The 11,345-nt window shown below is 26.3% G+C and overlaps 3 protein-coding genes and 1 long non-coding RNA gene across 4 annotated transcripts; 2 read left to right on the top strand and 2 right to left on the bottom strand.

Moving 5' to 3' along the window:
• Nucleotides 1-1,088: 1,088 nt before the first annotated feature.
• LOC149061867 (52 kDa repressor of the inhibitor of the protein kinase-like) lies at nucleotides 1,089-2,984 on the bottom strand. Its single transcript, XM_089218100.1, has 6 exons — nucleotides 2,850-2,984; nucleotides 2,281-2,780; nucleotides 2,032-2,190; nucleotides 1,763-1,958; nucleotides 1,344-1,675; nucleotides 1,089-1,243 (listed from the first exon to the last, which is right to left on the bottom strand). Exons 2-6 carry the CDS (start codon nucleotides 2,773-2,775, stop codon nucleotides 1,130-1,132), a joined length of 1,296 nt encoding a protein of 431 aa, XP_089074226.1. The 5' UTR covers nucleotides 2,776-2,780; nucleotides 2,850-2,984; the 3' UTR covers nucleotides 1,089-1,129.
• Nucleotides 2,985-3,291: 307 nt separating this feature from the next.
• On the bottom strand, nucleotides 3,292-4,688 carry LOC149061866 (uncharacterized). The gene is made up of 6 exons (XM_089218101.1): nucleotides 4,549-4,688; nucleotides 4,349-4,447; nucleotides 4,039-4,131; nucleotides 3,726-3,971; nucleotides 3,509-3,627; nucleotides 3,292-3,429 (listed from the first exon to the last, which is right to left on the bottom strand). Exons 1-6 carry the CDS (start codon nucleotides 4,645-4,647, stop codon nucleotides 3,309-3,311), a joined length of 777 nt encoding a protein of 258 aa, XP_089074227.1. The 5' UTR covers nucleotides 4,648-4,688; the 3' UTR covers nucleotides 3,292-3,308.
• Nucleotides 4,689-8,111: 3,423 nt separating this feature from the next.
• Nucleotides 8,112-8,515, top strand: LOC149061865 (uncharacterized). The gene is made up of 2 exons (XR_016189943.1): nucleotides 8,112-8,301; nucleotides 8,378-8,515. It is a non-coding gene; the product is annotated as an uncharacterized LOC149061865 (long non-coding RNA).
• Nucleotides 8,516-8,799: 284 nt separating this feature from the next.
• Nucleotides 8,800-10,066, top strand: LOC149061864 (uncharacterized). Its single transcript, XM_089215131.1, has 4 exons — nucleotides 8,800-9,133; nucleotides 9,307-9,566; nucleotides 9,674-9,833; nucleotides 9,948-10,066. Exons 2-4 carry the CDS (start codon nucleotides 9,384-9,386, stop codon nucleotides 10,064-10,066), a joined length of 462 nt encoding a protein of 153 aa, XP_089071257.1. The 5' UTR covers nucleotides 8,800-9,133; nucleotides 9,307-9,383.
• Nucleotides 10,067-11,345: the final 1,279 nt, after the last annotated feature.

The raw sequence follows: 11,345 nt of genomic DNA, 5'->3' as shown, positions 1-11,345 counted from the left end.
TATAATTCACTGTATAATTTATTATTGATGGTTAGAACGACGTACAAGTTTAAAAGAGCTAAGACGACTGACTCTACGGTTCCCTAGCGGGTGCCGTGTAGCCGCAATATTCCGGGAGTCGCCCACACATTAGGCGTTACCCGTAGACTACAATAATATACTCTTATATTCTAATACAACAGGCTAATACAATATACTAATAGCTAATGCGTACATAACAATATGATAATATAGCTGATTTTTGAGTGTCTTCTCTAATAAGAGTTTTAACTGTATTAAGTCTATATAATATAATATATGTGTTAAATGTTAATTGTATACAATATTAGTGACTTTTTTTTGTAACTATAAGTAATTCAAATATTTTGTTTTAACTCTAATTTTACTCTATTTAATTTTTATATGACATATGTCATATAATATTACATAAATGTAAAAAAATATCATCAAAGCTAGTAGACAGCAGTGGCCGTGATTATTTAAAAATTTAACACAAACAAATACAAATATTAAATTTACAAATATAATATATTAAATTATTGTTTTGATTACATTAAAATATTAAATATTTTGTTTTTCACTAATTTCACTATGAACCATAGGAAAGGCGGCAAATGTTCCATTTTCAATTTTTATACACAAAATATTTGTTTACAATAGTTTCAACTTTTCAAATTTTAAATTCTCTGATAAATTACTTAATTGATAAATTTTGAGGTATGAAGATTTGCATGGATATTTATATAATTCTGATTTTACCAAAAACTGCAGTTTTCCTATAATGACTAGTTGTTTTGATTGATATGCAATATTTTCAATAAGTACAAAAGAATCACATATTGTATGGCAGCACCAATCTTTTGAACTATTGGCTGTAAATGTTAAACCATTTATTTTTATTTTTTTTAATTGGGGTGGACGACATGAAAACAGCATTGGCTCATTCTTATGTTGTGACCACATCAGTGGCGTAGTTATGATTTGGTTCTGGGGGGGGATATTTAATTAATTGGATAAACGTGAAGTGGAGGCCAAAGTCCCCCACACCTCCCTAACAGGTTTTTTTTTAAACATAATTCTATACACAGTTAAATTAATACAAAAATTTTATTTCCATAAATTTTATAATTTATAAAATAAAATCCAATTTCCTTGGTTTTTTGGCTAACTCGTTTATTATCTCCTCTGTGTCAATGTGTACGTTTTTGTGGACAGCCAACATAGTTAATCCATTCAATCGATCCTGTTTAATAACAAATAAGGATTATTAAGTAATTATTATGAAAATGTAATGACAATCGTTTTATGACAATGAATAAAAAGTTAATGATTTTTAGTCTTACTTCAGACATGGTATTTCTTAAATATGTTTTTATTCTTTTTAGGGATGAAAACATCCGCTCAGGTGTTGTAGTGGATACAGGCAATGTACATAAAATTTTGATTAATATAAATATATTAGGAAATAGATTAGCATCACATTCAATAAGCGCTTTAAGAGCTGATTTTGATACAGTATAAGATGATCTGCTTAGTTTGCGCCTCCACAACTTTAGCTCAACCAGTAAAATATCTAAGTTTTCCACATCTGGTTGGTAAAATTCAACCAATTTCTTAAATGAAGTTTCTTCAACTTCAGTCAAAATTGTATTAGAAGAAAATAAACTTTCAAACCCTAAAAATGTAAAACAATTTCAAATACACTAATAAATAATATTTGTTAATATTACTATATAATAATAATATTATATTATTAAACTACCTTTGAAAATGTCTGAGTGTGCCAAAAATCTATTTTCCAATTCAATTATGAAATAATCAACATATGGTATAAAAACAGTTATTTTGTAGTAAGTTTCCGCATCCATTTGTTGATCAGACAATGGATTTGCTCGATTTGTTTGTCTTTTATTCAACCGTTTGACTGTCAACTCAATATCCATTTTAACAGCCATTGCCTATTTTTTTTTTTTAAATGTTTATATAAATAACTAGTATATACTTAACATATATTTGTGTAATTTTTTTAACCTTTGCTTGTAGGAATATTTTGTTGAACTCGTTATCACATTCACTTCTCATAGATTTCAATTCTGAAACAATGTCTTTTGTCAGGTCAACTGCTTCCTTTAAATCAATCCTTTCTTTTTGCAATTGCTTACATAAAGGAAGACCAAATGAAAACAACAGCTAAATACATAAGAAATTACATTTTTAATTCCATAATTTTTACCTATAGATACTTGTTTTAATTTCAATATTTATAAAAAAAAAAAATACCTTAACAACATAGACTGACACTATAAACTCAGAATCCATAGCTTTAAGTAGTAAATTTGCATCTGTAGTAGAACCTGATGAATCATTCCACTCTGAAATTGTCTCTAATGCTTCTAAGACAAACTCAAATAGCTCAACAAAATCATGAACCGCATCATATCTTTGTACCCATCTTGTGGCACAAAGACGTTTAAGAGTTTTCACTTTCATATCAGTATCACTATTTTCAATACAAGACAGCAGAACATTGTTACGTTTGGGTGTATTGAAAAAAACGTACAACTTCTCTATAATTCCCAAACAATTCCTTATAGGTTTAATATTACTAGCAGTTGAGACAGCTAAGTTTAAAGAATGAGCTGCACAATGTATGTACAATGCTTTAGGATACATTGCTCTAACGTGGGCTTGAACGCCTTGCATGTGGCCTGCCATATTACTTGCACCATCGTAACCTTGTCCATATAAATAGTTGCAGTCAACCCCACAACTCATCAATCCTATTATACCAAATTAAAATATCAAAATAAATTGTTTTAAAAAATGTAAGCCATATTTTTTTCAATTACCATTCAATATAGAATCTGCTAAATTTTTGCCTGTCAAGCTTTGAACAGGAATAAATTTTAAAAAATCTTCATTCACATTTTTATTTTTGTCAACATATCTAACACACAAGGCTAACTGTTCAACCACTGATATATCAGTGGTTTCATCAGCCAACACAGTAAAACATTTTGAGTCATTGACTTGATTCACAATCTTTTTCAAAATTACATCACCACACACTGAAATTATTTCATTCTGAATTTGGGGACAAATGAATTTATTTCTGCCTTCTTTCTGTAAAATACTTTTTAAATAGCCATCGCCATCAGCACGGTATTTTAAAATGGCTCTAAAATTGCCTTGATTTATATTATCAAAATCTGTAACATAAATGACTTACATTTAAGTGATACAAAAATATATCAAATATATTATATACAAAAAGCTATGGTGAAATAAATAAATGTATAAAACAAATACTAATCATATATGCTCCCAGAATCATTATGTCCACGCAATGCTAGCTCTTGACGACCACACAATATTATACATTCAATAATTGGTACAAGGCGGCTCCTATTTGACTTAATTTGCTTTGTTCTATTAGAATTTTAAAAAAATATCATAAATATATATTGACAAATAATAAATAATTAACATGACTCATGTCATTGTATACCTTTCGGAATCCAGTCGATCAATTATTGACAATTCTTTATGAGAATATATATTTAAAAAATTGTCAGAATCCAAAATGGAAGATTGATGATAACTCCTTTGTGAATGGGTACGAAAAATCTGAAATGAAAATAAACAATAATAAATATATTAGGTGTACAATATACCGCCAAGGCATATAAATAAAAAAGCATGCAATAAGTGCATATTACAACTACCTCCTTAGCATTTTTCCATTCATTTAAGGCTTTAATTACAAGCTGTCCTAATGGCTGACTATTGATTCCACCAGTTTTAGCAAAAATTACGCAATGTTTGCAGAAAGCTCCATTTTTAAGTTCAGAATATGACAGCCAATTATACTCTGTAAGCCACTTGTACTGAAACCTCAAGCCACGTTTTTTGTTTTTTTCACTTATGGGAAATTTATAGTTAGATGGAGGAACCCACACGTTAGTTAGAATCTAAAATAAATTTTTGTTTATGTAGTTATACAATTTTGAATTTTTGATATAAAATTATTATTCTTACAAGATGTTTATCTTCATCAGAAATTGAATTTCTTTGTATGAATAAACCTACATCATTTTTGTGATATTGCTGTATGTTCAAGGGTTCTTCAATCTTTTATATAAATACACATAAGGCAATAAGCATATTATAAAATGTATAATAAATTAATAACTAAACTCTAAAACATATGCTTACAACGAGCTCAAGCGCAATACATTATGTGGAAATGTTGATAACCAAAATATAAAAAATATAAAATCATAAATACATGCAAATTTTTAGTATGAACCAATAATTTTGATCAAAATGAGAGAAAGTAAGTACTTACATTAATTGGAACTTGAGATGGGAGACCACGACCATCACTATCCTCAATTGAAGTTAACTCAGTTGATTCATTATTAACTGAAGGCTCATTCGGCTTATTCTTGTTTTATATTTTTAATTAAATAGAACAAATTGATATAATTATAACTTATATAAATAATATTACTAAAAGTTCATTTTTAAATGTAACACTGATCTTACCTCATCTTCGTTTACTTCGTCAGCTTTTGATTTTTTTACAAAAAAAGAAAGAATATTATTCTTTCTTTTGTTAATCTCATGCTTATTAGTGATATTCATACTAAAATACTAAATGTGTAGGCGTGTAGCAACAGTTATGGTAATATAAATTTTAACATAAACAGTCACAGAGGCGTCAACAAAAACAAACAGAAAACTATGTAAAACTATTAACTAATAACTATAATATTACGTGGGTAGTAAAAGACATCGTCACATCAAACAACGGTCGTTGGTTGTCGAGTCAGTGGACAGTGGTTATCAGTTTATCATCACAATTATTACGTATCGAAAAAACCACAGATGTCTATAAATAGAAATTTGTAGGAAAAACACTTGGTTAATCTATGGTATTGCGTTTCACGTATGATTGTATGAATGTATCATGAATGATAATATGATAGACGAAATATATAATTTGAGAGCCAAGATAAGGACATGGTGAATTAAATCCGTAATTATAATATATTTTATTATATTATTATAATATATATTTTATATGTCAATACATTAAACATTTAAAAAAAAAAAGGCTCTGGTGGGGGATCTATCCCCATCATCCCCCCCCCCATAACTACGCCACTGGACCACATAATTACATCTATGTCTTTTTCAAGTTCTGGAGTGGGTTTGTCACCTATCTCACTTAGTCTTCTAACTACTTGCCGTATTGGATAACTATATGTTCTTATAAGCTTTAGTAGCTGCTGCATATATGATTTTCAAAGCGAAATGCTGAAAATGTATCCAATGAACCATACATTCTACAATCTTCGGCAAGATGAATTAATCCGCGTACATTGTGACTAAGGTTATGAACCCCATACATTATTTTAAATGTAGTTACAAAATGTTTCAACAGGTTTTCGGCATAAAATAAATTTTCTTCAGTAATTTCTCTGCTGCACAATATTGTTATGGCAACATGTAATGTAAGGAAATGTTGATATGTGTCCATTGATATTTTATTTTTAAGAACAATATTGGTCCAATATAAAGAAGAAATGTTCTAAATTCAACTGCTTTCCAGTGTTTATATTCATCAAGAGATCTCGGCTTCCTTTGGAATTCAACTGGAATATTATTATTTACCAAATAATTCTATAAAACAATTTAATATTTTAAATATTTTTTGGAATTGGTAATAGGTTACAGGTATTCTGTATTATACTATTTTTATAATATGAATAATCTACACAGTACACACTATTACAATAAGTATAAGTCTCTAAATATAATATTGTCCGGTCGTCTAGACTCTAGGCGCTATACACTAAAACTTAGACAGTAGACCACCCAGAGCGTTTGCGTCGGCCTGCACGGTGTCTATACTATAATTTGTTTCAGTTAAAAACATAGACCTAAGTTACCTAACCTTCCAAAACCACCAAAATGTTTTACACAACCTCTTATAAAAAAAGGTAGGACATTGTGATTTTCTAAGTTAAATTAGAAATAACATTTTAGCTGTCATACAGTTTATTCAAAAAATTTCAAGTCATCAATTGACATTAACACTCTTATTTTATTATAATTTATTCAATGGATTTGTTTATTTATTTTGTTATAAATTATAATACACTATTTAAAAATCTATGATAAAATTATACAGGTTGTTTCAGGGGCGTCTCCAGACCTTGGCTATGGGGGGGGGGGGGGGGGCGAAATAATAAAAAAATAAATATTAATTTACATGAGAATATGGGATTCAGATACTGAGTGATGAACCATTTTTTTTTCAACTTTTGTAATTTAGAACTATAATAGTCTCCTATCTATAAAATATTTGTGTCACTGAAATGTTACAATATTAAAAACAAATTGTCATAGTCATCATAGTATACAAATTTATTTTATTGATTAATAGTTAAATATAAGTAGTTTATAAAACAAAATCTAAAATTCTTTTATTTTTAGCAAAGCGGTCTATTATTTTGTCAACGCTTAATTGAAGCTGCCTATGTATATGTAAAAGCGCCAAACCTGTCAATCTACTTTAGATATTATAGATATTAGATATTACTATAGATACTAGTATGATACTATATGATCGCGAATACGTGTTTTGATAACAAGATAATATTGTGAAATTACTGAAATTTCATATTATATAAATGTCAAATAATTTAATATAAATTATAAAATTTACTAATAATTACTATGCAAGTCAGTCACCTTACGGGGGGGGCGATCGCCCCTTTCGCCCCCCCCACAAGGACGCCCCTGGGTTGTTTGAATGTGATGTACATCTGATGAATGTCATCCATGACTACAGTCTACATGTATGAGTGAGGATAATATTAAATTATTTTATAAATTGTCTACTAAAATTATGAAACACCTATATTATACAATGATCAATATAACATTGTTTTTTTTTTTTTTTAATAGGAAATCATACATGTGCAAATCTCATATCATCGTCTATGGAACCCATTAAAAGTAAGCATAAGTACAAAAATAATGTTAATTTATAATAAATTATGATAAAAACTATTAATTTGCAAATTTTTTTAGAGCTTTTGTTATAGTATTAATATTGCAACTATAAGTATAAATGTATATATTTATCACTGAATTATTTTGTTATAATTTTCAGGTTTAAATGAAAAAGCTCTAAAGTGGTGCAATAATAAAAATGTTAATAAAGTTGTAGCCTTTACTTCTCTGAATAACTCCGAACAATTTAAATCATCTAATGATCTTTTGTTTAGCAGTGATAATGATGATACTCCAATCAAAAGTAATTAGTAAAACTTAATTTAATACAATTTTGAACTATTAATCAATTTTTTTACATTTATACCTATAAGAAACAGATAATCAAATTACTTCATCAAAAATAAGTCCTATAACAGAATCAACCAACTCAACTGATTTTTTCCATAATAAGTTGCACGTGGTAAAACTACTAAGAAAATTAATTGTTAATATTACTTTATTTATTTAAATCTTGATAATATTTAGAATTTATTTCATTTAATTCAAATTTTTTTAAGGAAATAGCATTGTGACGTTTAATGTTAGTCCGTCTACATCAACAACTTCTTTTGATTTATTCCCAAACGACATGGAACACAATGAAACTCCAAAGAAAAATAATTAAGTACACTACTATAAAAGTATATTAATTCTAAATATTTAATATTTTGTTACTTAAATTATATTCGGAAATGGCCAAGCAAGCAGTTGTTGCTGTAAGTCCAACAAATTCAGTTGAAGTAGGATGTATCAAAACTCCGATTAAGGGTAATATTTTTACATAAGTATTTATAATTGTTATAATAATAATAAATTTACTTTAAAGTTAATGAACAATTCAACATTGAAGGCGCTTTGAAGTTTCTTATCAAATCTCAAGTTCAAATGGCTCAAAAGTTTGAAATCATAGAAAACAACCAAAAACAAATTTAATCTTAAATTATATATTAATCATTAAAATTGTATAATATTGATTGTTAGTGACACGTAACATAATATTAATGTTTTATTATAAACACAGTTAATAATTTTAAACTAGTACCATATTATTACAGGCAAAGAGGATCAGCAGTTTTAGAGGGTTAGACGACACTACATTTATGAAGTCATCCTTAGATCACTTATTCAGTGACAACATTGGTGTATTAATTTCCTTCACTGGTAGGAAACCATCAAATGCGGTGGAAAAAAAATATGCAATTAAGAGTTCTATGCTGTATAAACTGATATGTGGTAATTTAAAAATTGTCTATTGTTTGAATTCATATTACTGAAAATTAAAAAACAAAATAATATTTTTAAATTTTAGATGTTGGTCGTAGTCGTTACACACACCACAACTACAAAATTAAGTATCATCTTTAATGTAAATTGTAGAATTAAAATTTTTTTGCTGGATTAAAATATACAATTATGTATCATAAATCATAATATAATTATTTTAAGGTGTTATACATATAATATAGATATGAAGTTAGATATTATAAAATAATTTAATTCATTCATTATTATTCTAACTTTATCAATACATATAATTTTGTATGTATCATATAATAATTATGTAGAATACAATTTCATTATTTATTTATTGTATTATATATTATATATAATATATAATATATAATATATAAACTGTGAGGCACTATCTAAAAATGCAGTGTACACATAAATTTTTAGACAGATTGCGCATTTGATTATAATTTTAAACTTTAATACAAACACACTATTCAAATAAATTATTTTTATTATATAATAAAATATGAATAATAGTTTCAATGATTAAATAATTAAATACAGTTATAAATATAACTTTTTATTTTATATCTTTCCTGGGAGTCGTAAACCAAATATTTTTCTTTATAGATTCTATGAACCAAACAATAGTTTGGGAACCTTTGGTGTGTATAGGAAACATTGTATTCTATATGTTTATACTTTAATTGAAAACCATCATTGCTTAATATAATTTTATATATTCTAGACAAACAAAGCTCCACTGCTAAACAGTTGATTATAACAAATGGAAAAAGAGAATTGGACTTAAATACATCACCGATAAACCCTGGTTATTCTATATAATAATACTATTATAATATTATACTAAATGTATTATTATTTAAGAATTTATTTATAGTTAAATGTTAATAAAACTAAGACATTTCTCATTCTTACATAGTAAAATAATGTATAAATAAGATTTATTATTAATAACTTTAATTTTGAAATTTTTTTTTTCAGATACAGAATTTCAAAAAGAAGTCCTATACAAATTATCCTTCATTAAACATGAACTGAGGAGAATTGTAAGCAACCAAATGGAATTAGGTCAACGAATAGAAAATTTGGAAACTCAAAATCTCAGTAATATCTTGCAAACAGCTAATAATAACAAAAATACATACTTACAAGATATACCTGGTTTACCTTTGAACAATATCTCAGATTTAAATGCATTTAATCAGAAATTATCTGGAGATGAAATATTTTGTAATAATGTGGTAAGTATAATAACAACTTAGGCCGCCTATATATGTTATTTAATATGTCGTTTATAATTTAAATAATATTTAGTAGTATATATTATATATTTTCTTTTGTATTGTAGAGAAATCAACTAACATATATAGGAGGAAAACATTTTAAGGCGATGATTAAGAGAATAATGGCTAAACTTTTTACCGATGAACTGTTAAAATTTTTTTCATATTCTGGTAAAAAAGGAAAAACCAAATTTTCAGACCAAATGATTTGTCCTATTATTTTTGGTAAGATGAATATAATTTTATCTCAAATATAACAATAATATATGTTAAATGTTTATATTATAATATTATTGCTGTACATAGTTTTAATTCAGTGTAATTAAAATTATTTATCAGATGCTGTTAAAAACCAACCCAAGTTTAAAAATGTTACTCAGAATGAAATGGAAGAAGTAATTAAGTATGTCCTTGCCCAAGCTCCATTCAACATCAAACGACTTCTACTTATTATATAATTATTATAATCTTATTTACATTTATTATACATGGATATATCATAAAGTATAATAAATCAAATAGTAAATATATATATATATTTATAATTTTTATTATTATTTTCATTATACTAATACTAAAAAGTGTTAATTTTTTAATTTTTATTGGTTCAATGTTAATAATTTCATACAATATAAGAATGCATTTTTTGTCTATTCAATATATTATATTATATAAATTTAGTGGTTCTGCAATTTTATAAATTTTCATTTATTATAATTTTATTAATATTATTATACATGAATAATTATATCATAAAGTATAGTAAATCAAACAGTAAATATATAGGTATATATATATAATATATATATATATATATATATATATAGAGTTAGCAGTTACACTGTAGGTGGAATATATTATTGTGGTCTGTGGATCCGTAAGTCGTAATACTTCCGTATTTAACATGTAAATCATTTTCAAAAATAGTTTTATTTTTATGGGTACTATAATGCTATTATAATTTTTAAGTATTAAATGGAAATTTGCAAATAATTAAGTACCAACGAAATGTAAGTATAAGTAGTAAAGAACACTTTCAATATGTAATTGAACTACTTTTAAGAATAAAATTATACAAAGAATGCAAGTGGCTAAATGCAAACAGTGGAAAACGAACAATGCAAAATGTAAATAAACTTCGGGTTTTAAAAAATACCTAAGTAATTTATTATACCTATTTATAATACATGTTATTAGCAGTGCCGGCCCAAGATACGGGTGAACCGGGCGGTTGCCCGGGGCGCTACTTTTTTAGGGGCGCTTTTAAGATACGAATATTTTATAAATTTTAGCGTAATATTTATTAAAATTGACAATAATATAGCTAAATGACTAAATTAATAATTATCTATGACGGAATATTCTGTTATATATATTTTTTTTATAGATTTTACTCCACTTTCTAGTTTTTATCATTATATTACAAATAATTAAAAAATAATATACAATGATATAATATAATCATTATCTCGGGTAAACCAAAAAATTATGTGTTACAGCCGATACGTCTATAAATTGTATCCAAATAAGTTTTGCCGTCCTTTATACCTATTCATAAATATAAGAATTTCAAACAAAATATGTAGGTAAGTATAAAAAGTATTAAATCTATTATGGAGCATTTGATTAAGGGCGCCTTTCAAAAAGTTATATACTATATATTTAAAAATGTATTCATTAATATTATATTATTAGTTAGATTTTGTTTTCTTATGTTTTCAGGCTTTATTAAATATT

This window comes from Diuraphis noxia, unplaced genomic scaffold, assembly GCF_037042655.1.
Source record: "Diuraphis noxia isolate RWA-SAM2 unplaced genomic scaffold, SU_Dnox_SAM2 contig0001, whole genome shotgun sequence".
Taxonomy (NCBI): domain Eukaryota; kingdom Metazoa; phylum Arthropoda; class Insecta; order Hemiptera; family Aphididae; genus Diuraphis; species Diuraphis noxia.
The sequence above is the reverse complement of the archived record's forward strand: the minus strand, read 5'-3'. Positions and strand labels throughout refer to the sequence as shown.

Coding starts and splice junctions, on each gene's coding strand:
- LOC149061867 (XM_089218100.1), bottom strand. CDS start 2,775: ATGAGTTGTGGGGTTGACTGCAACTATTTATATGGACAAGGTTACGAT. Junction 2,191..2,280: donor TGTCAGTCTATGTTGTTAAG/GTATTTTTTTTT, acceptor TTATGTATTTAG/CTGTTGTTTTCATTTGGTCT. Junction 1,244..1,343: donor TAAGAAATACCATGTCTGAA/GTAAGACTAAAA, acceptor GTTATTAAACAG/GATCGATTGAATGGATTAAC.
- LOC149061864 (XM_089215131.1), top strand. CDS start 9,384: ATGGAATTAGGTCAACGAATAGAAAATTTGGAAACTCAAAATCTCAGT. Junction 9,567..9,673: donor AAATATTTTGTAATAATGTG/GTAAGTATAATA, acceptor TTTGTATTGTAG/AGAAATCAACTAACATATAT. Junction 9,834..9,947: donor GATTTGTCCTATTATTTTTG/GTAAGATGAATA, acceptor ATTATTTATCAG/ATGCTGTTAAAAACCAACCC.
- LOC149061866 (XM_089218101.1), bottom strand. CDS start 4,647: ATGAATATCACTAATAAGCATGAGATTAACAAAAGAAAGAATAATATT. Junction 4,448..4,548: donor ACGAAGTAAACGAAGATGAG/GTAAGATCAGTG, acceptor ATATAAAACAAG/AATAAGCCGAATGAGCCTTC. Junction 4,132..4,348: donor CATCTCAAGTTCCAATTAAT/GTAAGTACTTAC, acceptor TTTATATAAAAG/ATTGAAGAACCCTTGAACAT.